This window comes from Heptranchias perlo, unplaced genomic scaffold (genome assembly GCF_035084215.1).
Source record: "Heptranchias perlo isolate sHepPer1 unplaced genomic scaffold, sHepPer1.hap1 HAP1_SCAFFOLD_59, whole genome shotgun sequence".
NCBI lineage: Eukaryota > Metazoa > Chordata > Chondrichthyes > Hexanchiformes > Hexanchidae > Heptranchias > Heptranchias perlo.
This window is the reverse complement of record NW_027139612.1, coordinates 3,647,609-3,674,437: the sequence shown is the minus strand read 5'-3', so window position 1 is coordinate 3,674,437 and position 26,829 is coordinate 3,647,609. Positions and strand designations below refer to the sequence as shown.

Here is a 26,829-nt window from a genome sequence, read left to right as displayed (position 1 = left end):
AAACAAATAACTCTGTTCACAGTTGAAGTGGCAGCAAATTGCCAAACTGGTTCGATTAGATTTCACCAGAAAGGCCGCTCCCTGTTCTGAAACAAACGAGGAATGTTTGAGTTGAAATCCATCCTGAGGTTTGACAGCAGCTTGCACACATCGGGTGGAGTTGAGAAACTCACATCACAAGGTTCAGATCAAATCACAATTCGTGCCTTGCTAAAATAAAACAAGGAGCTTCCACCTGATTGGTTGTCATGGAATTAAAAGGATATAATTTGTAAAATCGACACGGACATTGAGAGAGAGAAAATCCTTGCGGGATTTAGGTAAGTTATTGTCGCTTCTCAGCTTCATTTTGTTATTTTATTATCGTTTTCTCCCCTTCCTCTTTCATTCTAAACCCGATTTCCCGCGGTCAGATATGTTTCCCGGCGTTCGGAGCTCTGTATTCCTCGCGGGTGTATCAGTTCACTAAGTGTTCGCTCGGAAGGCGGGATTTTTTACACCGGGGATTTCAGGGCTGAACCCTCTCCTGGTCTCCACCGGTCTCCCCACAGACACAATATTATAAGAGCGGTTACGGGACAGAAAGCAGGAACATGGACACTGGGAATTTACCATCCGCCCCATTTTAGAATTTGCAGTTCAGTAAATAGATGTTGAACCTGGGTCCGTCTAACTCCGTACGGATTTTTAATGTAACACTGGCTCTTTTTACTCACTGAACCGTTTGGTGCCCGGTGCACTTTTATTTAACTGATCAAAGGCGGGACCAGCTGTTCAGACCGAACACACAATTCAGCTCAGTGAAGGGTTCACACATTCGCACTGGCCGATTATCGATCTCTGCCTGGCAGTTGGAAAATCAGCCTCTGATAACCTGAGGCCGGACTGAACGCGATCCACTCACAGGATAGGAGCAATTTCGGAGATAAAACTTGCCCACGATTAATTGCAATAATGAATTAGTGTTTAATGCGATAATGTCAGTAAAAAACGAATGCGCATTATGTGGGAAAATAGAGCAGGGACTTCTGCTTTTACCGAAATAAGTTCATGTTAATGAGGAAGTTATTTGCCAAACTGCCGAAACTGAAACAGAGAGAGGCCGCTCCCTTCAACGAGAAACAAACTTCAGGAATGTTTCAGATGGAAACCGGTTCAGGGCTGAAACGATCTTTCACACAGATAGGAGACTCCTGATCGTTAATCTTGGTAATTGGTGTAGTTACTTTTTATATCAACAGGTAGAAGGGTTAATCACTAATCTTTCTAAAAAAGTAACTACACAAATTATCAACAGGTAATAGGGTCCATCACGAAACTTTATATAAAAAGTAACTACATGAATTACCAACAGGCAGAAGGGTGCATCACTAATCTTTACATAAACGTCAACTATACAAATTACCAACAGATAGGAGGGTTCCTCACCAATCTTCACATAAAAAGTAACGACACAAAGTACCAACAGGTAAGAGGGTCCATCACGAATATTTACGTAAAAGGTAACTACGCAAATTACCAACAGGAAGGAGGGTCCATCACTAATCATTATATAAAAAAATAACAACACAAATTACCAACAGGTAGGAGGGTCCATCACTAATCATTATATAAAAAATAACTGCACAAATTACCAACAGGAAGGAGGGTCCATCACAAATCATTATATAAAAAATAACTACACAAATTACCAACAGGTAGGAGGGTCCATCACTAACCTTTATAATAAAAGTAACTATACAAATTAACACCAGGTAGGAGGGTCCATCAGTTATCTTCATCTATAGAGTTACGACACAAACTCCCAACAGGTCGGAGGGTCCATCTGTAATCTTTATACAAAAAGTAACGACACAAATTACCAACAGGTAGGAGGGTCCATCACTAATCTTTATATAAAAAGTAACTACACAAATTACCAACAGGTAGGGGAGGGTCCATCACTAATATTTATATAAAAAGTAACGACACAAATTACCAACATGTAGGAAGGTCCATCACTAATCTGCTGATATTCTACCCCTCCAGCGTTAATAAACTAACACCAAATGGGTAATGTACACTGCCTGTTTCTCCTTGACTTTCTCTTCACAGATCGAAACCCCACAATTTCCGAGACCCTTCAATTTCCGCCGATTGCCGACTGTTAAATATCAAGATGTCCACCCAGGATAGAATAGAAGAGAACAGGCAATTGATGAATATGTGGAGGGAGGCAGCTTTGTGTTAACAAACAAGAAACCTTTCAGTGATCAAGGATATCGGGTAAATTGAAACAACACAATGATTTTGATTTATTTTAACATTATTGCTGAACGATGTTCGATATCGTAATTTCTTTTTGTGAACGAGATCATGTGGTAAAATGAAATCAACAGGACGATCATGAAATATATTTTTATTCAGTGCAAAATTTAGAAATCAATTATTTATTCCCCAATGACCTCACTCAAAAAAGATGGGAAAGTGACGATGAACTAAAGTTCCTGTTGCTTTCAGTGCAGTTTGCGTAGATTAAACTCTTGACGTTCACACAGCGCCATGTTGTAAAAAATACAACAATGAGCACCCTGGAGAATTACTGATGTTTATACCCTCGTGGGTGCGGATCATGTGTCACGGGCGAGGAGTATCACAATTTTAAATGGTAAGGAAGTGTTTACTACATTTAGCAACGCAACATTTCAGTGTCGGACCGGGTCATCGGGGTGTCGCTGTGAGTCTGGGTCAGTGGGGTGTTGTTGTCGGACCAGATCAGAGGGGTGTAGGATTGGGTCACTGGGGTGTCGGTGTGGGACTGCATCTGTGGTTTGTTTCCTTCGGGAGATGGCAGGCTAAAGAATCAGCTACATTTCAACGATTTATATTTTGTTCATCATTAGAAATAGAAAATTAATTTGTACTTTACACAGTCAGTATTTTCATCATCTGTTCTCCTTAAGAAGGCTTTAAACTAAAAAGGGGGGAGGGGTCAGGTGAGGAGAAATTTAGAAATCTTAATGAGAAGAGGTACAATTCTCATCAGTGTTAATGTTAGAACAGTGATGAATCTCCTCACCTCCTACTGTGTTCATTAGTGTTAACATTATTACAGTGGTAAATCTCCTCACATCCGACAGTGTTCATTAGTGTTAATATTAGAACAGTGGTAAATCACCTCACCCCATGCAGTGCTCATTACTGTTAATATTAGCACAGTGGTAAATCTCCTCACCTCCGACGGTGCGCATAATTGTTAATATTAGAACAGTGGAAAATCTCCTCACATCCTACAGTGCTCATTGCTGTAAATAATAGAACAGTGGTAAATCTCCAAAGCTCCTGCAGTGCTCATCAGTGTTAATAACAGAACATTGGTAAATCTCCAAAGCTTCTACAGTGCTCATCAGTGTTAATATTAGAACAGTGGTAAATCTCCTCATCTCTGACGGTGCACATTACTGTGAACATTAGAACAGTGGTAAATCTCCTCACCTCCTACAGTGCTTGAACTTGTTAATATCAGAACCGTGGTAAATCTCCTCACCTCCTACAGTGCTCGAAACTGTTAATATTAAAACAGTGGTAAATGTCCTCACCTCCTACATGCTCATAAGTGTTAATATTTGTACAGTGGTAAATCTCCTCACCTCCGACAGTGCTCATTAGTGTTAACATTAGAACAGTGATAAATCTCCTCACCACCTACAGTAGTCAGGAGTGTTAATATTAGAACAGTGATAAATCTCCTCACCACCTACAGTAGTCAGGAGTGTTAATATTAGAACAGTGGTAAATCTCCTCACCTCCTACAGTGTTCATTAGTATTAATATTAGAACAGTGGTAAATCTCCTCACCACCTACAGTGCCCATTAGAGTTAATATTAAAACAGTCGTAAATCTCCTCACCACCTACAGTGCTCATCAGTGTTAAGACTTTACCGTGGGAAGTCTCCTCACCACCAACAGTGCTCATTAGTGTTATTATTAGAACAGTGGTAAATCTCCCGACTTGCTAAAGTGCACATGAGTGTTAATATTGGAACAGTGGTAAATCTCCTCACCTCCAACAGTGCTCATCAGTGTTAACATTCGTGCAGTGGTAAATCTCCTCACCTCCTACACTGCTCATTAGTGTTAATATTAGAACAGTGGTAAATCTCCTCACCTCCTACAGTGCTCATTAATGTTAATATTAGAACAGTGGTAAATCTCCTCACCTCCTACAGTGCTCATTAGTGTTAATATTAGAGCAGTGGTAAATCTCCTCACCTCCTACAGTGCTCATTAGTGTTAATATTACAACAGCGGTAAATCTCCTCAACTCCTACAGTGCTCATTAGTGTTAATATTAGAACATTGGTAAATGTCCTCAACTTCAACAGAGCTCATCAGTGTTAATATTGGAACAGTGGTAAGTCACCTCACCTCCGACAGTGCTCATTACTGTAAATATTAGAACAGCGGGACATCTCCTCACCTCCTGCAGTGCTCCTAACTGTTAATATTAGAACAGTGGGAAATCTGCTCCCCTCCAACAGTGCTCTTTGGTGTTAATATTAGAACAGTGGTAAATCTCCTCACCTCCTACAGTGCTCATTAGTGTTAATATTAGAACAGAGGTAAATCTCCTCACCTCCTACAGTGTTCATTAGTGTTAATATTGGAACAGTGGTAAATCTCCTCACCTCCAACAGTGCTCATTGGTGTTAACATTCGTGCAGTGGTAAATCTACTTACCTCCTACAATGCTCATTAATGTAAATATCAGACCAGTGGTAAATGTCCTCACCTTCCACAGAGCTCATTAGTGATAGTATTAGAGCAGTGGTAAATCTCCTCACCTCCTACAGTGCTCATTAATGTTAATATTAGAACAGTGGTAAATCTCCTCACCTCCTACAGTGCGCATTAGTGTTAATATTAGAACAGTGGTAAATCTCCTCACCTCCTACAGTGCTCATTAGTGTTAATATTAGAACAGTGGTAAATCTCCTCACCTCCTACAGTGCTCATTACTGTTAATATTCGAACAGTGTTAAATCTCCTCACCTCCAACAGTGCTCATTCGTGTTAACATTCGTGCAGTGGTAAATCTACTCACCTTCTACAGAGCTCATTAGTGTCAATATTAGAACAGTGGTAAACCTCCTCAAATCCTGCAGTGCTCCTTTTTGATAGTATTGGAACAGTGGTAAATCTCCTCACCTCCTACAGTGCTCATTAGTGTTAATATTAGAACAGTGGTAAATCTCCTCACCTCCTACAGTGCTCATTAGTGTTAATATTAGAACAGTGGGAAATCTCCTCACCTCCTACAGTGCTCATTAGTGTTAATATTAGAACAGTGGGAAATGTCCTCACCTTCTACAGAGCTCATTAGTGTTAATATTAGAACAGAAGTAAGTCACCTCACCTCTGACAGTGCTCATTACTGTTAATATTAGAACAGTGTTAAATCCTCTCACCTCCTACGGAGCTCATTCGTGTTAATATTAGAACAGCGGGAAATCTCATCAGCTCCTACAGTGCTCCTAAGTGTGAATATTAGAACAGTGGGAAATCTCCTCACCTCCTACAGTGTTCATTCGTGTTAATATTAGAACAGTGGTAAATCACCTCACCTCCTACAGTGTTCATTAGTGTTAATATTAGAACAGTGGTAAATCTCCTCACCTCCTACAGTGCTCATTAGTGTTAATATTAGTCATGATGTGCTCATTACTGTTTATATTAGAACAGTGTTAAATCCTCTCACCTCCTACGGAGCTCATTCGTGTTAATATTAGAACAGCGGGAAATCTCCTCAGCTCCTACAGTGCTCCTAAGTGTGAATATTAGAACAGTGGGAAATCTCCTCACCTCCTACAGTGTTCATTAATGTTAATATTAGAAAAGTGGTAAATCACCTCACCTCCTACAGTGTTCATTCGTGTTAATATTAGAACAGTGGTAAATCCCCTCACCACCCACAGTGCTCATTAATGTTCATATTAGAACCGTGGAAAATCTCCTCACCTCCGACATTGCTCATAAGTGTTAATATTATAGCAGTGGGATATCTCCTCACCACCGACAGTGCTCATTAGTGTCAATATAAAAACAGTGGTAAATCTCCTCACCTCCTACAGTGGTCATTAATGTTAATATTAGAATAGTGGTAAATCCCCTCACCGCCTACAGTGGTCATTAGTGTTAATATTAGAACAGTGGTAAATCTCCTCACCCCCTACGGTGCTCATTAGCGTTAATATTAGAACAATTGGTAAATCCCCTCACCTCCCACAGTGGTCATTAGTGTTAAAATTGGAACAGTATTAAATCTCCTTACCTCCTTCAATTTTCATTAGTGTAAATATTAGTGCAGTGGTAAATCTCCTCACCTCCTACAGTGCTCATTAGTGTTAATATTAGAACAGTGGTACATCTTCTCACCTCCTACAGTGCTCATTAATGTTAATATTAGAACAGTGGTAAATCTCCTCACCTCCTACAGTGTTCATTAGCGTTAATATTAGAACAATTGGTAAATCCGCTCACCTCCTACAATGCTCATTAGTGTTAATATTGGAACAGTGGTAAATCTCCTCACCTCCTGCAGTGCTCATTACTGTCAATATTGGAACAGTAGTAAATCTCCTCACCTAATGTGCTCATTAATGTTAACATCACAACAGTTGTAAACCTCGTCACCTCCTAAAGTGTTCATTAGTCAGGTGCTGACACCATGAGATATTTGGTAAATATATTCTAATTGAAGCACCAACCAGGACACATCACCATGAATACTAGGACACTGCCACTGCCCATCGTTACAAGAGGAATCACACTCAGCTGTATATCGTGTGTGTGGATATTTATCGTACAGCTAAAGTATCTGAATTTAATCACGAATCTCAACAAATCGAAAATATTGAACACAAATCTGTGAATAAAAATAATCCAATAGCCCCAGACTGTATAATATCGTGCAAAGGTTCATTTAATTCATCAATGATCACCCTGCTCCATATTTACTTCCAGAATATTCACTACCTCTGGAAAATGGCTGTTTCGGGCCTGCCCTGTGTGAGTTGATCTTACCAATGGGCCCTTCCATTGCAGAGTCTCGGCCGACGGGAAATGGGTTGTGGAGATCAGCGGGAGTCATTGGGTTTCACTGGGCAGCTGTCCGTGTCACACATGATGTGGAGAGTTGATCATAACACTCGGGAAATGCTCGATCCCAGAGCTAACAACTGTTGTACTGATGGGAGAGGAGGGACTTGGTATCATGTTTAACAAGGGGACGCTCTCCTGCTCATTTTAATATTTCTGCCTAACCCTCTTATTAATATTATATTTATTGCAGAGCATCAGAATCTGGGAACGTCTGTCACCACCATGGCTGAAGGTTCAAACAGGGGAGAAGATCCAACATCTTCAACAAGAATGAGATTGGACACAGGTAGGTTCACAAAATTGTTTACAATATCACTTGTGTCCTGAGGTGGAACGAAGGAATGGAGAACGATAGTAGTGGGAGATTCCATAGTCAGGGGAATAGAGAGACTCTTCTGCAGCCCTGAGCAGGTCCCGAATGGTAAGTTACCTCCCTGGTGTCAAAGGGATGACCATCCTGGAACATGTGGGACCATCTCTGGGAAGGAAAGGAGAGCAGAGAATAGCCATGATCGGGACCAATAAAACGGCTGGAAGTACATATATAGAGGGAATATTAAGACTGAGGTAGTAGATTAAAAAAAACAAGGTAGTGATCTACGGATTATTTTACGCTAGGCCATTTAAGGAGTGAAATATGAGGCAGGTATATTTGTGGCTGCAGGGCTGGAGCAGGAGGGAAGGGTTCACGGTCTTGGGGACTAGAGTGAGTTCAGGGAGAAGGGAAGGGACGGTCACGATCTGAACCGACCAACAATGGTTTTACAGACTGGGTGAATGGAGCAGTGGGGAGGGTTTCAGCTGATATGTCTGGAGGGTGGGAAATATCCGGACCTGAGACAAAAGAGTGGAATTAATAAAACTGTTCTAGCAGGAGCAGAAGTTTTATGAAATAGTGAAAACTTATTATCAGGTAAAAAGGAAGGTGGTTTTGAAATATTAAAAGGTAAAGGCACTTGATATTAAAAAAAACGAAGAAGCGAAAACGGAACAACATTCTAAAAGATCGGAGTTATGGTTGAGTTTGATGTCTGTGAATCTACAAATCATTCCAAACACATTTGGAAAGTCAGAATCGTAAGAGATGTGATCCATTATATGTAAGACAGGGCCTGACTTCACACAGGGCTCAGAGCGAAATGTTCTTGGTTATAACATTTTGAGGGGAGAGAAAAATAGTTCTGGACGCCAGTATCAAGAAAGGTTCTATGACAGAGCTGGAACAATAACAACTTGCATTTTGTAGAACCTTTAATGTAGTGAAATGACCCAGGGCGCTTCACAGGAGCGGTGATCAAACAAAATTTGACACCGAGACAAATAAGGAGATAATGGGATGGTTGACCAAAAGCTTGGGCAAAGAGGTTGGTTTCAAGGAAAGTCTTAAAAGAGAACAGAGAGGGAGAGAGAAGGATAGGTTTACAACGTAAGGATCTTCCAGGGAGCGAAGTTAAGATAGAATCCATATGAACGCAGTTAAGCAATAGGAAGGGAAATAGCACAATTCCCTGTGGGTTTTGCAAATCAGCAATCAGTGGAGGTGAGATAGAGGGGGAACTGGGGAAACTAGTTGTGGATGAAGTTTTCGGGAGATACAAAATAATTTATTTAGTTTCTAAAAATGATGGTGGAAGTGAAAATGTTGGTGTACTGGAGGAGGATGTGGGACCAAAGTTAGAGATATGTGCAGAGAAGGATAGCTATGGAGAACGATAGGTCTGGCCCAAAAGTTAAAATTCTAAATTGGGGAAAGGCCAATTTTGAAGGTATTAGACAGGAACTTTCAGAAGTTGCTTGGGAGAGTCTGTTGACAGGCAAAGGGACGTCTGGTAAGTGGGAGGCTTTCAAAAGTGTGTTCACCAGGGTTCAGGGTAAGCACATTCCTTATAAAGTGAAGGGCAAGGCTGGTAGAAGTTGGGAACCTTGGATGACTCGGGACATTGAGGGCCTAGTCAAAAAGAAGAAGGAGGGATGTGACATGCATAGACTGCTGGGATCAAGTGGATCCCTTGAAGAGTGTAGAGATTGCCAGAGTAGAGTTAAGAGAGAAATCAGGAGGGCAAAAAGGGGACATGAGATTGCTTTGGCAGATAAGGCAAAGGAGAATCCAAAGAGCTTCTACAAGTACATAAAGGGCAAAAAAGTAACTAGGGAGAGAGTAGGGTCTATTAAGGATCAACAAGGTCATCTATATGCGGAGCCACAAGAGATGGGTGAGATCCTAAACGAATATTTCACATCGGTATTTACGGTTGAGAAAGGCATGGATGTTAGGGAACTTGGGGAAATAAATAGTGATGTCTTGAGGAGTGTACATATTACAGAGAGGGAGGTGCTGGAAGTCTTAACGCGCATCAAGGTAGATAAATCTCCGGGACCTGATGAAATGTATCCCAGGACGTTATGGGAGGTTGGGGAGGAAATTGCGGGTCCCCTAGCAGAGATATTTGAATCATTGACAGCTACAGGTGAGGTGCCTGAAGATTGGAGGGCAGCAAATGTTTTGCCTTTGTTTAAGAAGGGCGGCAGGGAAAAGCCTGGGAACTACAGACCGGTGAGCCTGACATCTGTAGTGGGTACATTGTTGGAGGGTATTCTGAGAGACAGGATCTACAGGCATTTGGAGAGGCAGGGACTGATTAGGAACAGTCAGCATGGTTTTGTGAGAGCAAAATCATGTCTCACGAATTTGATTGAGTTTTTTGAAGGGGTAACCAAGAAGATAGATGAGGGCTGTGCATTACACGTGGTCTACATGGACTTTAGCAAAGCCTTTGACAAGGTGCCCCATGGTAGGTTGTTACATAAGGTTTAATCTCACGGGATCCAAGGTGAGGTAGCCAATTGGATACAAAATTGGCTTGACGACAGAAGACAGAGTGTGGTTGTAGAGGGTTGTTTTTCAGACTGGAGGCCTGTGACCAGCGGTGTGCCTCAGGGATCGGTGCTGGGTCCGCTGTTATTTGTTATTTATATTAATGATTTGGATGAGAATTTAGGAGGCATGGTTAGTAAGTTTGCAGATAACACCAAGATTGGTGGCATTGTAGACAGTGAAGGAGGTTATCTAGGATTGCAACGGGATCTTGATAAATTGGGCCAGTGGGCCGATAAATGGCAGATGGAGTTTAATTTAAATAAATGTGAGGTGATGCATTTTGGTAGATCGAATCGGACCAGGACCTACTCCATTAATGGTAGGGCGTTGGAGAGAGTTATAGAACAATTAGATCTAAGATACAGGTTCATAGCTCCTTGAAAGTGGAGTGATAGGTTGATAGGGTGGTGAAGAAGGCATTCGGCATGCTTGGTTTCATTGGTCAGAACACTGAATACAGGAGTTGGGATGTCTTGTTGAAATTGTACAAGACATTAGTAAGGCCGCACTTGGAGTACTGTGTACAGTTCTGGTCACCCTACTATGGAAAGGATATTATTAAACTAGAGAGAGTGCAGAAAAGATTTACTAGGATGCTACCGGGACTTGATGGTTTGACTTATAGGGAAAGGTAAGATAGACTGGGACTTTTTTCCCTGGAGAGTAGGAGGTTAAGGGGTGATCTAATAGAAGTACATAAAATAATGAGGGGCATTGATAAGGTAGACAGTCAAAATCTTTTCCCAAAGGTAGGGTAGTCTATAACGAGGGGGCATGGAATTAAGGTGAGAGGAGAGAGATACAAAAGGGTCCAGAGGGGCAATTTTTTCACTCAAAGGGTGGTGAGTGTCTGGAACGAGCTGTCAGAGGCAGTAGTAGAGGCGGGTAGAATTTTGACTTTTAAAAAGCATTTGGACAGTTACATGGGTAAGATGGGCATAGAGGGATATGGGCCAAGTGCAGGCAATTGGACTAGCTCAGTGGTATAAACTGGGCGACATGGACATGTTGGGCCGAAGGGCCTGTTTCCATGTTGTAAACTTCTATGATTCTATAATTCTATAAGGATTTGGATGTGAGAAACATCGCCGAGGTGGGAAAATCACTGGGCCCAGAGATAACACACCCGAGGCTGTAAAAGGAAGTCAGAAAGGTGATTGAAGGGACTCTGATCAGAATTTCTCAATCCTCGTTTGATATAAAAAAATCCAAGTGGACTGAAGGAGCCCAAGTAATGTCTCTGTTGAAATAGGGAGAGAGGATCGACGGGTAACTGGCGACCAATTAGTCTCCATCAGTAGAGGGCAAACTCCTCGAATCTTTAATTCCACGTCGAATTACTGAACATTTAGAGATACAGGGGATGATCAGGGGAGGCTGGAACTGATACGCTGTGGACAAGTCGTATTTGACAAATCTGATAGAGCTTTGTTGAGAGGTGACTATATAGATCGATGGGAAGTGGCACACGCAGTGTTTATGGTTTTTCAGAAGGTGTTTGACAATGTGGCTCACAGGAGGCTTCAGCCGTTTGGTATAAGAGGAAATGAAGCCGCCCGGATAGAAAGTCGATAATGTGTTTAGTTTTCTCCATTTTTGTTCACAGATCCGAACACTGCAATCACTGAGTTCCTGACAAAGTGCGACGATTACCAACTGTTCCAATTGACGAAATTCTACCGGGACAGATTAGAACAGGCGATTGAAGAAGGGGTGGACGGAGTCAGCTCGTTGTTAACGTACGGGAGGCATTTCAGTGGACAGGAACATCGGGTAAGTGGGAGGGACACAGAATGAGTTTGGATTATTTAAACATCACTGAACTAGCAGGGTATCAAATCTCAGAATCATAGAATGTTACAAAATAGAAACAGGTCAAATAATAAAGAAATGGATAAAACTAAAATTACAGTGAATCTGAAACAATGTTACGAAGAGGTGAAAATACCCAGTGGATCGGACAGTGTCTGTACAAAGGACAGGGGAACGGTTCAGGTATAACTCTTGTGTGGACTGAAAACAAAAGGGAATCATTTTTATTGGGAGTGGGAAAAGGAGAGACCAATATATTTATTATTATTCTTTACAGAAAGTCGTTGATCTCGTGGAGAAGGGAAACAGGGCGGACAGTTCCGACCTTCTCCTAAATCTGGTGATGGAGAAAGGCTCTCGGGCCCGAAGGGTGATGTGGGAATCCTTTGTGAAAATGCACCATGTGGTACCAAAGTTGGAAAAAATACTGAAAGAGATGCAGGAACTTGGTACAGTAAAATCACACACTGAATTCAATTTCAGATTGAAACACTGCAGAATTTACTATAATATTACACAGATCTGATTTCACGAAAGCTCATTGATTTAAACAGGTCCTGATCCATTTGATTATATGAACATCGGACGAGGTTTATCTGAAATACCCAGTCACCTGAAAGGTAAGTGATGAAATTGAGATTTTAAACCGTTTATTTCACTTCTGAGAATCAGAATGTTTGACTGTAATTGTTTGTTTAGAGATTGTCAGAACCTGGCAATCAGAAGTTCAAAGGGTGGAGGGAACAGAAATGAACCTCGTTTGGATTCGACATCAATACTCAACTATTCTGCGTAGATTCAAGTTACAATTGATAAGATTTTTGACACATCCTGTAAATATGCGGAGATTGCATTTTTTCACTTAATCAAGCTGCTGATTGCGATCACTTGTTAAATCCCCATACACACCTGGCAGGCTCCTGATACACTGAATCCCCATACACACCTGGCAGGATCCTGATACATTGTGAATCCCCATACACACCTGGCAGAATCCTGATATGTTGCAAATCCCCATACACACTTGGCAGGATCCTGATATACTCTAAATCCCCATACACACCTGGCAGGATCCTGATACACTGTAAATCCCCATACACACCTGGTAGGATGAAGATACACTGTCAAACCCCATACACACCTGACAGCATCCTGATACACTGTGTGTCCTAATACAAACTTGGCAGGATCCTGATACACTGTGAATCCCCACACACACCAGGCCGGACGCTGGAACACTGTGAATCCCCATACAAACCTGGCAGTATCCTGATACACTTTGAATTCCCATACACACCTGGCAGGATCCTGATACACTGTGAATCCCGATACACAACCGGCAAGATCCTTGTCTACTTTCAATCCCAATAAACAGCTGGCAGGATCCTGCAACACTGTAAATCCACGTGCACACCTGATCACCTGGCAGGATCCGAATACCCTCTGAAACCCGATACAGACCTGACAGCATCCTGATGCACTGTGTATCCCGGTACTCATCTCGCAGGTTCCTCATACACTGTGATACCCCCTATACCACCAGGCTGGATCCTGATTCACTGTGAATGCCAATACACACCTGGCAGGATCCTGATGCACCGTGAATTCCCATACACACCTGGCAGGATCTCGGTACACTTTGAATCCCGATGCACACCTGACAGCATCCTGATACACTGTGTATCCCCATACACAACTCGCACGAACCTGATACACTCCATATCCCCTGACACATCTCGCAGGATCCCAATAAACTGTGAAACCCCATACACCATCAGGTAGAATCCTGATACACTGTGAATCCCCATCAACATCAGGCAGGATCCTTAAAGACTGTGATTCCCCGTACACACCTGGCGGGATCCTTGTTCAATGCGAAACCACATAAACACTTGGCAGATCCCGATACACTGTGAATCTCCATACACACCTGGCAGCATCCTGATACGCTTTGAATCCCCATTCATACCGGGCAGGATGTTGATCCACCGTGAATATCCGAACACATCTGGCAGTGTCCCGATACACTGCGTCCCCAGACACATCTGGCAGGATCCGAATAAACTCTGAATCCCCATACACACCTGACCATATCCTGATCCACTGTTTATCCCCGTAAACATCTCGCGGAAATCTGATACACTGTGATACCCCATGCACCACCAGACAGGGTCCTGATACACTGTGAATCCCCATACACACCTGGCAGGATCCTGATACATTGTCAAACCCTATACACGCCTAGCAGGATCCTGATACACTGTGAATCCCCTCACACACCCGACAGGATGCTTATGCACCGTGAATCATCATACACAACTGACAGCACCCTGTTACACTGTTTACCCCCATACACATCTCGAAGGATCCCAACAAACTGAGAAACCCCATACACCACCAGGCAGGTTCATGATACACTGTGATCCACATGGACACCTGGCAGGATCCTGATACACTGTGAATCCCCATACACACCTGGCAGGATCCTGGTACACCGTGAATTCCCATACACACCTGGCAAGGTTCTGGTCTACCTTAAAACCCCATATACACCTCGCAGGATGCTGATGCACTCTGAATCCTCATACACACCTGGCAGGATCGTAATGCACTGTGAATCCTCATACACAAATGGCAGGATCTTGTTACACTGTGAAAACCCTTACACACCTGGCCGGATAGTGATAGCCTGTGAATCCCCATACACATCTGGCAGGATCCTGATACTCTGTGAATCCTCATAGACAAGTAGCAGGATCCCGATACACTGTGAAAAACGATACACACCTGGCAGTATACTGAAACACTGTCAATCCCCATACACACCTTGCAGGATCCTGATACACTGTGAATCCCCATACACACCTGGCAGTATCCTGATACACTGTGAATCCCTATACACACCTGGCAGGATCCTGATACACTGTGAATCCCCATACACACCTGGCAGGATCCTGATACACTGTGATTCCTCGTACACAACTGGTAGGATCCTGATACACTGTGAATTCCCTACACACCTGGCAGTATCCTGATACACTGTGGATTGCCATACACACCTGGCAGGATTCTGATTCACTGTGAATCCCCACACACACCTTGCAGGATCCTGATAAACTGTGAAGCCCCTTGCACACCTGGCAGGATCCTGATAAACTATGAATCCCCATACACACCTGGCAGGATCCTGATACACTGTGAATCCTCGTACACAACTGGCAGGATCCTGATACACTGTGAATTGCCATGTGCACTAAGCACGATCCTGATATACGGTGAATCCCCGCACACAACTCCAATATGCCCCACGGATGCTTTGGGCTCAGAATTAATGAGGAGTGCTCTTAGCCAGAAGTCACAGTTTAACTGCGCCCCCAAAAATCTGCTCTCAATCACCTGTTGGGAACGAGGTGAGAAATGCGAAAGGTTAAAAATGTTATAATTTCACAGACGTCAAAGTGTTCGATCTGATCTGAGATGATGTGCGGATTTTCACACGAAGGATCATTAATCCGTTGAGAAATGTGAGGGAAAGACAATGTTCAAGGTGATTCGGAAGTTATCGGCTCGCTTCCTAATGGCAGTAAAAGAGAGAACTTATTCCACTCAAAAAATTGTCCTTTAACTCAGAGGTGTTTTAGACCCAATCTAATTTCCCAAAACTGCATTGTATGAAGTTCAAACCAAAATGAAACAACGGAATATAATTACTGGGAAAACATTTGAAAAGAAATGTGAATGTTGTCTGCTCTAACATTACACTGAGTGATGCGGGCAGTATGTGTATTATTAATTCTAATCGGTGATATGACAGGACTGTTATAAAAGCACATTCAATGTAGGTGCAAACGGCTGAAAAAATGTTCGCAATTTCTGAAACACAATATAACAGGAGAATGATTAGAGACAGGAAAAAGCCATTTGGCCCAAATAAGCCTGTCCCTTTCAGAGAGATGACCCCAACGACCCCTCCTCTCAGTGTATCCACAAAATCACGTTCAATTATCTCTTGACCCCACTGACTCTGCCCCTTTTGTGTCCTTGCCAGGATCTCTGGCCCTTTGGATTAGACAATTATCCTGACTTCCCTTCTCTGTTATTAATTATTTTGTTGATTGTGAGCCTGTTTCCTGTTTCTGTTGAGTATATTCAAGAATCAGATCGATAGATTTTTGGACACGAAGGGAATCAATGTATATGTGGACAGGGTGGGCAAGTGGATTTAAGGTAGATCAGCCATGACCTTAATGAATGGCGGCGGAGGCTCGAGGGGCCGTATGGCCTACACCTGCTTCTATTTCTTATGTTCTTACTAATGTTGGGAATTCCATTGAAACATTTCAATCCCGAATTCGCTTGCCCAAACAAAATCCACGAAACCCTCTCACCACTCCCTCAACCTAAAGTCCGAATACCTTACATCATCATTCTGATTCTCCTCTGTACCTACAGAATGGCAGTAATCGTTACCTGTGAAAAAGTGATTATAGAAATGTATGTAATACCCCAGATAACCTGCCCGAGTCCTGAATCAACAGCAACTTAACTCCTGCCTATTCAATCTAATCTTCTCCCAATACACACAACACCCCAGATAACCTGCCCGAGTCCTGAATCAACAGCAACTTAACTCCTGCCTATTCAATCTAACCTTCTCCCAATACACACAACACCCCAGATAACCTGCACCAGTCCTGAATCAACAGCAACTTAACTCCTGCCTATTCAATCTAATCTTCTCCCAATACACACAACACCCCAGATAACCTGCACCAGTCCTGAATCAACAGCAACTTAACTCCTGCCTATTCAATCTAACCTTCTCCCAATACACACAACACCCCAGATAACCTGCACCAGTCCTGAATCAACAGCAACTTAACTCCTGCCTATTCAATCCAACCTTCTCCCAATACACACAACACCCCAGATAACCTGCACCAGTCCTGAATCAACAGCAACTTAACTCCTGCCTATTCAATCTAACCTTCTCCCAATACACACAACACCCCAGATAACCTGCACCAGTCCTGAATCAACAGCAACTTAACTCCTGCCTATTCAATCTAACCTTCTCCCAATACACACAACACCCCAGATAACCTGCACCAGTCCTGAATCAATAGCAACTTAACTCCTGCCTATTCAATCCAACCTTCTCCCAATACACACAACACCCCAGATAACCTGCACCAGTCCTGAATCAACAGCAACTTAACTCCTGCCTATTCAATCTAACCTTCTCCCAATACACACAACACCCCAGATAACCTGCACCAGTCCTGAATCAACAGCAACTTAACTCCTGCCTATTCAATCTAACCTTCTCCCAATACACACAACACCCCAGATAACCTGCACCAGTCCTGAATCAATAGCAACTTAACTCCTGCCTATTCAATCTAACCTTCTCCCAATACACACAACACCCCAGATAACCTGCACCAGTCCTGAATCAACAGCAACTTAACTCCTGCCTATTCAATCTAATCTTCTCCCAATACACACAACACCCCAGATAACCTGCACCAGTCCTGAATCAACAGGAACTTAACTCCTGCCTATTCAATCTAATCTTCTCCCAATACACACAACACCCCAGATAACCTGCACCAGTCCTGAATCAACAGCAACTTAACTCCTGCCTAATCAATCTAACCTTCTCCCAATACACACAACACCCCAGATAACCTGCACCAGTCCTGAATCAACAGCAACTTAACTCCTGTCTATTCAATCTAACCTTCTCCCAATACACACAACACCCCAGATAACCTGCACCAGTCCTGAATCAACAGCAACTTAACTCCTGCCTATTCAATCTAATCTTCTCCCAATACACACAACACCCCAGATAACCTGCACCAGTCCTGAATCAACAGGAACTTAACTCCTGCCTATTCAATCTCACCTTCTCCCAATACACACAACACCCCAGATAACCTGCACCAGTCCTGAATCAACAGCAACTTAACTCCTGCCTATTCAATCTAACCTTCTCCCAATACACACAACACCCCAGATAACCTGCACCAGTCCTGAATCAATAGCAACTTAACTCCTGCCTATTCAATCTAACCTTCTACCAATACACACAACACCCCAGATAACCTGCACCAGTCCTGAATCAACAGCAACTTAACTCCTGCCTATTCAATCTAACCTTCTCCCAATACACACAACACCCCAGATAACCTGCACCAGTCCTGAATCAATAGCAACTTAACTCCTGCCTATTCAATCTAATCTTCTCCCAATACACACAACACCCCAGATAACCTGCACCAGTCCTGAATCAACAGGAACTTAACTCCTGCCTATTCAATCTAATCTTCTCCCAATACACACAACACCCCAGATAACCTGCACCAGTCCTGAATCAACAGCAACTTAACTCCTGCCTATTCAATCTAACCTTCTCCCAATACACACAACACCCCAGATAACCTGCACCAGTCCCGAATCAACAGCAACTTAACTCCTGTCTATTCAATCTAACCTTCTCCCAATACACACAACACCCCAGATAACCTGCACCAGTCCTGAATCAATAGCAACTTAACTCCTGCCTATTCAATCTAATCTTCTCCCAATACACACAACACCCCAGATAACCTGCACCAGTCCTGAATCAACAGCAACTTAATTCCTGTCTATTCAATCTAACCTTCTCCCAATACACACAACACCCCAGATAACCTGCCCGAGTCCTGAATCAATAGCAACTTAACTCCTGTCTATTCAATCTAACCTTCTCCCAATACACACAACACCCCAGATAACCTGCACCAGTCCTAAATCAACAGCAACTTAACTCCTGCCTATTCAATCTAACCTTATCCCAATACACACAACACCCCAGATAACCTGCACCAGTCCTGAATCAACAGCATCTTAACTCCTGCCTATTCAATCTAACCTTCTCCCAATACACACAACACCCCAGATAACCTGCACCAGTCCTGAATCAATAGCAACTTAACTCCTGCCTATTCAATCTAACCTTCTCCCAATACACACAACACCCCAGATAACCTGCACCAGTCCTGAATCAACAGCAACTTAACTCCTGCCTATTCAATCTAACCTTCTCCCAATACACACAACACCCCAGATAACCTGCACCAGTCCTGAAACAACAGCATCTTAACTCCTGCCTATTCAATCTAACCTTCTCCCAATACACACAACACCCCAGATAACCTGCACCAGTCCTGAATCAACAGCATCTTACCTCCTGCCTATTCAATCTAATCTTCTCCCAATACACACAAAACCCCAGATAACCTGCACCAGTCCTGAATCAACAGCAACTTAACTCCAGCCTATTCAATCTAACCTTCTCCCAATACACACAACACCCCAGATAACCTGCACCAGTCCTGAATCAATAGCAACTTAACTCCTGTCTATTCAATCTAACCTTCTCCCAATACACACAACACCCCAGATAACCTGCACCAGTCCTGAATCAATAGCAACTTAACTCCTGCCTATTCAATCTAACCTTCTCCCAATACACACAACACCTCAGATAACCTGCACCAGTCATGAATCAATAGCAACTTAACTCCTGCCTATTCAATCTAACCTTCTCCCAATACACACAACACCCCAGATAACCTGCACCAGTCCTGAATCAACAGCAACTTAACTCCTGTCTATTCAATCTAACCTTCTCCAAATACACACAACACCCCAGATAACCTGCACCAGTCCTGAATCAACAGCAACTTAACTCCTGCCTATTCAATCTAATCTTCTCCCAATACACACAACACCCCAGATAACCTGCACCAGTCCTGAATCAACAGCAACTTAACTCCTGCCTATTCAATCTAATCTTCTCCCAATACACACAACACCCCAGATAACCTGCACCAGTCCTGAATCAACAGCAACTTAACTCCTGCCTATTCAATCTAACCTTCTCCCAATACACACAACACCCCAGATAACCTGCACCAGTCCTGAATCAATAGCAACTTAACTCCTGCCTATTCAATCTAACCTTCTCCCAATACACACAACACCCCAGATAACCTGCACCAGTCCTGAATCAATAGCAACTTAACTCCTGTCTATTCAATCTAACCTTCTCCCAATACACACAACACCCCAGATAACCTGCACCAGTCCTGAATCAATAGCAACTTAACTCCTGCCTATTCAATCTAACCTTCTCCCAATACACACAACACCCCAGATAACCTGCACCAGTCCTGAATCAATAGCAACTTAACTCCTGCCTATTCAATCTAACCTTCTCCCAATACACACAACACCCCAGATAACCTGCACCAGTCCTGAATCAACAGCAACTTAACTCCTGCCTATTCAATCTAACCTTCTCCCAATACACACAACACCCCAGATAACCTGCACCAGTCCTGAATCAACAGCAACTTAACTCCTGCCTATTCAATCTAATCTTCTCCCAATACACACAACACCCCAGATAACCTGCACCAGTCCTGAATCAACAGCAACTTAACTCCTGCCTATTCAATCTAATCTTCTCCCAATACACACAACACCCCAGATAACCTGCACCAGTCCTGAATCAACAGCAAATTAACTCCTGCCTATTCAATCTAACCTTCTCCCAATACACACAACACCCCAGATAACCTGCACCAGTCCTGAATCAATAGCAACTTAACTCCTGTCTATTCAATCTAACCTTCTCCCAATACACACAACACCCCAGATAACCTGCACCAGTCCTGAATCAACAGCAACTTAACTCCTGCCTATTCAATCTCACCTTCTCCCAATACACACAACACCCCAGATAACCTGCACCAGTCCTGAATCAATAGCAACTTAACTCCTGCCTATTCAATCTAACCTTCTCCCAATACACACAACACCCCAGATAACCTGCACCAGTCCTGAATCAACAGCAACTTAACTTCTGTCATCGTCTTATTCCTCTCCGTGGCTTCACACTTGCAATAATATTCCTCCAGTGACTACAAGTGCCCACAATACCCCAGGTAACCTGTCCAGGACCTGATACACTAACAGTGGAACTTCTGTCCATTCACAGTCTGTTTCTCTCCCAGTGCCCACAATATCCCAGATAACCTGCCCGAGGTCTGATACAATAACAGTGGGACTTCTGTCCATTCCCAGTCTGTCCCTCTCCCAGTGCCCACAATATCCCAGATAACCTGCCCGAGGTCTGATAAAATAACAGTGGAACTTATGTTCATTCACAGTCTGCCCCTCTCCCAGTGCCCACAATATCCCAGTTAACCTGCCCAGGGTCTGATACAATAACAGTGGAACTTCTGTCCATTCACAGTCTGCCCCTCTCCCAGTGCCCACAATATCCCAGTTAACCTGCCCAGGGTCTGATACAATAACAGTGGAACTTATGTCCATTCACTGACTGTCCCTTTCCTAGTACATAAAATACCACAGATAACCTGACCAAAACATGATGCTATGACAGTAGAACTTCTGTCCATTCACAGTCTGTCCCTCTCCCAGTGCCCACAATATCCCAGATAACCTGCCCGAGGTCTGATAGAATAACAGTGGAACTTCTGTTCATTCACAGTCTGCCCCTCTCCTAATGCACAGAATAACCTATTTCCCATTTCCACAGAGGGTCAGCACCACTGACGGTTTCATAAATTATTCCACTAGAACCTCAAGTTTTGTATACCAGAATCACGTTTGGATTTGTAACGAGGGCAGGGCTGATAGTATTAAGCATCAGAGGGAAAATATCAAGTTCATAGAAGTCTCCATGTTCAGTCAATATTAGTATCAAGTGAGGATTTCAAACTTTTCTCCACCATTATTCACTTTCAAACGAGGTTTTCAGTAACTGAGTTTAATTTCCTGCTCGCACCTCTATTGAAGCTGGGAATTAAATCTCGCAACATTTTACTGAATAGTAAAGTGATATTGAGAATTTGCTTTTATTTCAATACAACTAACATTGATAACCATTCTGTGTCTGTTCTAATTGAAGATGCTCAACAGAAACACAAGGAAAAAATCCGGGTCCAAACTGAAACACTGAGAGTGAACACGATCCTAATAAAGGAGAAGGTTAAGATTTTCCAGCTGGTCACTCTATACACTGAGCTAACGGTCATTTCTACTGTTCGAGATCGGACACTTGTAGAACATGAACTGCTGGCAAGAGGCCGAGACCATGAAGAGTGGAGAGAGAAACATCTCCGGAGAGAACTTGAAAAAATCCGAACTGATCAATTGTTCCAGAGCAGTTTTTCTGGGAGAAAATCCAAATCTGGGAGTTCAGCAGCAGTGAGCGGAGTCGCGGGGATTGGAAAAACAACAATGGTACAAAAGATTGTTTATGACTGGGCCACTGGGAAAATATACCCACACTTTCAATTTGTTTTCAGTTTTAAATTCCGGGATTTGAACGCTATTAACTGCAGAATAAATCTGAGGAATCTGATACTGGATCTGTATCCTTACTTTGGGAATATTCTGGGAGAGCTCTGGAAGAACCCAGAGAGGTTACTGTTTATATTCGATGGTTTAGATGAATTCAAGGACAGTATCGATTTTGCTGATAATCGGAGAAATACAGAACCTCAGTACATGTGCACAGATCCTGAAGACTGGTGTGAAGTGTCTGACATTGTGTACAGTTTAATACAGCACAAGCTGCTCCCAGGATGTTCAGTGCTAGTGACCAGCCGCCCCACTGCATTACATTTATTGGAAAAGGCTGAGATCAGTGTCTGGGCTGAAATCCTGGGATTTGTTGGTGAGGAACGGAAGGAATATTTCAACAAGTTTTTTGAAGATCAGGTGGTGGCAGCAGCTGTTTTCAAACATGTGGAGGAGAACGAGCTCCTGTACACCATGTGTTACAACCCTTCCTACTGCTGGATCCTCGGTCTGTCACTGGGTCCCTTCTTCACACAGAGAGACAGGAAACAGCAGCGAGTTCCCAGGACCATCACCCAACTATATTCCTACTATATTTACAACATTCTGAAAAACCATGGCCGAGAGATTGAATCCCCCCGGGATGTGTTACTGAAGATCGGTGAGATGGCCTTCACTGGAGTCTCCGAGAAGAAGATTGTGTTTAGAAATGGAGATTTGATCCAGTACAATCTGCAAACTTCCCAGTTCCTGTCTGGGTTCATGATGGAACTTTTGGAGAGAGATGATTCTGCCCAGAGTGTGGTTTACACATTCCCGCACCTCACCATCCAGGAGTTTGTAGCTGCACTCGCACAATTCCTGACTCCAGATCCAGGGGACATCCGGAAACTCCTCAGTGAAGCCCACAGCAAGGAAGATGGGAGATTTGAGATATTTGTCCGTTTTGTTGTTGGTCTCTCCTCCTCACAGTCAGCTCGGCTCCTGGAGGAGTTTCTGGGTCCATTTCTTCATCAAACAATCTGCGGAGTGATTGACTGGGTGAAGGAGAAGGTTGAAGGAGAGATTGGAAACATAGCGAGTGAAACTGGTAAAAGGGACCTCATGAACACATTCCACTACCTGTTTGAGTCTCAGAATCAAACACTGGCTCGGGCCACAGTGGGATCTGTGGAAACACTTACATTTAATGGATTGCGACTGACCCCGATTGACTGTGCAGTGCTGTCTCATATCATTGGACTTTGTGATGCAATAAAACACCTCGATCTGGGGAACTGCTCCATTCAGTGTGAAGGACTCCAGCGGCTGGGACCCGTGCTGCACAAATGCCAGGTGTTGAGGTAACTGTTTATTTGTCTCTAACTGTTAGGCCAATTGTAGAACAATCATGGATTGTATTGTTGCTCCGTAATGAAGGGAAACGAACAGTTCAGTTAAACCAGAGAGAAGCAGATTCAACACAAATATGACAAATGATAAGAGGATCGGTTAGTAATTCCCTGAGGACTGGAGAATCTAAAATGGATCCTTGTGAACAAGTCGTGATTTTGCAGTCTTTATCGGATCAGTAAATACAGGTCACTGAAAGAGTCTGAGAATTTAATTGCAATAAATGATATTTATTGCTGTTTTTCTCACTGCCTGAGATGCGTCCATTGAAGAGGCTCTCTCTGACTGTTACTTACCCGCAGACCGACACTAACTGTAGCAGTTTGTGTGTCGGAGCATCCCACCCTCTTACCGAGGTGTGGGGGCAAGTGACAGTCACCGGACTGTCAACGTGTATAGGAGAGGGAAGCTGAAACACCAAACTTTCATTGACAAAGAGCAAAACACAGCTTTCGGGCAGTTAACCTCCAATGGGCGAGCTGAGCTTCCCCCGCAGGACGTCGGTCCGTTATCTTAACTCATCAATGACCCAGCCTTTCACACTCTCCAATACATCCACCATCTCTTCACCCAGCTGGCAGCACTCGTGCCTCTGAGTCAGAAGGTCGTGGATTCAGGCCCCTCGCTCATTAATTCAGGCCGACACTTCAGTGGATTTGGAACTAAAATCTGCTGGTAAAAGGGTTCAAATCTACAGGGTTGTGGGATATTAGCCCAGGAGTACAGACACACACCGGCCAGCGGTGGGGCCTCACACACAGCGAGTGGCTCCTGGATTAACCAGGGGAAGTGAACCAGGAATTTCCCATAATCTGCCCCCGGTGTATGAGGCCCCGCTCGGGAAGGGAACTTCAGAAAATTCCCCATAATCTGTCTGGCCCGTTTCACCTGAAATAAATGTAGAGCCAGTTTAATGGGAATAAAGAGAGAGACTCCCCTCCCTATAAACTGTTTGTACAGGGACATTTAAAATTTGTAACTGGACAGAATAAACTCTCCTTGTTATATAAAATCACGTGGGATGGATTTTGCACCAGCAGTTCACGCCGTTTCATAACATAACTCACCCCGAAATATTATGCAGATTAGTATAATACTGCATAAAGTACAGGTAATCACCGTTTTATCATTTAATTCGGGGTAAATCGCCGCATTCCCATAAAATCTGGGATTTCAGAAACAGCAGAAATGAGTCAAGTTTCCCCAAACATGACAGGAACGGTCACTGACCTCCAGGAGGGTAATTCTGATCATCAGGGAATGAGAACAGACTGAGGGACATTTAATGGCTTCACACAGACAGCACTTTATTTATTAAATACATTTCCTGACAGTCCCTGAATACATGCGGAGTTGGGCAGAGTAAGATTAATTGTCAGTGACAGGGAAATCTGGTTATTAATTTCCCGAAGATTTTTCAGTGTTTCCTGTAATATCAGTGAAAATTTGTATCAGATCGGGGATTGGATTCAGTTTGTTTCTCACTCTCTGTCTGTTTGTGTTTAGACTGGGGAGAAATAAACTGGGAGATTCAGGAGTGAAACTATTGTCAGCGGCTCTGAGGAACCAGGACTGTAAAATGCAGGAACTGGAGTAAGTATCAGACTGTGTGAGATTGTGTTAATAATAACTGGATGTCCAACACGGTACATTAATGTCAATATAAGTAATAATAATACAAATAAAAACTGGGAATTTACTCTGATTCCTGTTATCTCTGCTCGTCTCTGTCTCTCTCTCCTCACTCTGATCTCCAGGTTATGGTACAACGGTCTCACAGATTCTTGCACCGAGGATCTCTCCTCCGCTCTCAGTGCAAACGGGTCACTGACGGTTCTGGACTTGAGTAACAATAAACTGGGAGATTCAGGGGTGAAACTACTCTCTGCGGCTCTGAGGAACCCGGACTGTAAAATACAGAAACTGTGGTAAGTATCAGACTGTATGAGATTGTGTTTATAATAACTGGATGTCGAACACTGTACATTAATGTCAGTATAAATAATAATATTACAAATAAATACTGGGAATTTACTTCGACTCCTGTTATCTCTGTTCGTCTCTCTCCTCTCTCTCTCTGATCTCCAGGTTATGGGGTAACGGACTCACAGATTCTTGCACCGAGGCTCTCGCCTCCGCTCTCAGTGCAAACCGGTCACTGACTGTTCTGAATCTGAGTAATAATAAACTGGGAGATTCAGGAGTGAATCTGCTGTCTGCGGCTCTGAGGAACTCGGACTGTAAAATACAGGAAATGCGGTAAGTATCAGACTGTGTGAGATTGTGTTTATAATAACTGGATGCTGAACACGGTATATTAATGTCAGTATAAGTAATAAGAATGCAAATAAATACTGGGAATTTACCCTGATTCCTGTAATTTCCCTCTCTCTCTGATCCCCAGTCTGTATGGTAACGATCTCACAGATTCTTGTACCGAGGATCTCGTCTCCGCTCTCAGTACAAACCGGTCACTGACGGATCTGTCCCTCGGATCAAACTCCTTCACAGACCGATCTGTCCCCCCTCTCCGCTCCCTCATACTGACCCGCAGGAGTCTGGAGTGGATCGGGTGAGTTTTGTGTTAATGTTTAATGTAATGAATAAAATATCAATATGATTCAGTCCCTTTTATGGGTAATATTTGTCTGTAATTATTATTGAAATATTAACCCCAGTCTCCCTGGAATTTACACGGTTGTTCAATCTGTTTATTTCCTATTTAATCTTTAATCTGTTTCAGGCTGAGTGGGAATCGGTTCAGTCCAAATGGAAGGAATCAGCTGAAGTCGCTGCAGGGAACGAGACCCGGACTGAGTGTGGAAATGTGAACATTTGAATTTATAACCATTCCTGGTCTCATTATATGAACATTTCAATTTATAACCATTGCTGGTCTCATTATATGAACATTTCAATATTTAACCATTCTTGGTCTCATTACATGAACATTTTTGGCCGATTCTCTGTCCCTCCCCTTTAACCGGCCGCGCTCCAGGTTCAAATCCGAACGGCCCTTTAACGGTTTCCAGCTCGAGCTGAGCGAGCGTCGTCTCCCATTGTGACGTCAGAGGCCCAGCGACAGGGTCACGAGACTCAGTCACCCGGTCCCACAGCGCTGATTCTGCCGGATATCCGGGGCTGGATGGTCCCCAATTGGGCACTGGGTAAATGTACAGACAGGAAGGGCACAGGGTGGGGCTCAGTCTGGGCTGCAGTGGGA

The 26,829-nt window shown here is 43.3% G+C and overlaps 1 protein-coding gene and 1 long non-coding RNA gene across 2 annotated transcripts; both read left to right on the top strand.

Annotated features, from left to right (window-relative positions):
* Window positions 1-248: 248 nt before the first annotated feature.
* LOC137316324 (uncharacterized) lies at window positions 249-7,421 on the top strand. The gene is made up of 3 exons (XR_010961533.1): window positions 249-320; window positions 2,095-2,265; window positions 7,332-7,421. It is a non-coding gene; the product is annotated as an uncharacterized lncRNA (long non-coding RNA).
* Window positions 7,422-11,671: 4,250 nt separating this feature from the next.
* Window positions 11,672-26,477, top strand: LOC137316323 (NACHT, LRR and PYD domains-containing protein 3-like). Its single transcript, XM_067980387.1, has 9 exons — window positions 11,672-11,792; window positions 12,109-12,280; window positions 12,386-12,451; window positions 21,820-23,557; window positions 25,113-25,199; window positions 25,364-25,534; window positions 25,695-25,865; window positions 26,011-26,178; window positions 26,350-26,477. The coding sequence occupies exons 2-9, from the start codon at window positions 12,175-12,177 to the stop codon at window positions 26,435-26,437; spliced, it is 2,595 nt and encodes an 864-aa protein (XP_067836488.1). The 5' UTR covers window positions 11,672-11,792; window positions 12,109-12,174; the 3' UTR covers window positions 26,438-26,477.
* The last annotated feature ends 352 nt before the right edge of the window (window positions 26,478-26,829 follow it).

Bases quoted from the DNA above. Each gene is read 5' to 3' on its own strand.
- LOC137316323 (XM_067980387.1), top strand. From the start codon at position 12,175: ATGGAGAAAGGCTCTCGGGCCCGAAGGGTGATGTGGGAATCCTTTGTG. The intron at 12,281-12,385 runs GTACAGTAAAAT...TGATTTAAACAG, and splicing joins GAAAGAGATGCAGGAACTTG to GTCCTGATCCATTTGATTAT. The intron at 23,558-25,112 runs GTAACTGTTTAT...GTTTGTGTTTAG, and splicing joins CACAAATGCCAGGTGTTGAG to ACTGGGGAGAAATAAACTGG.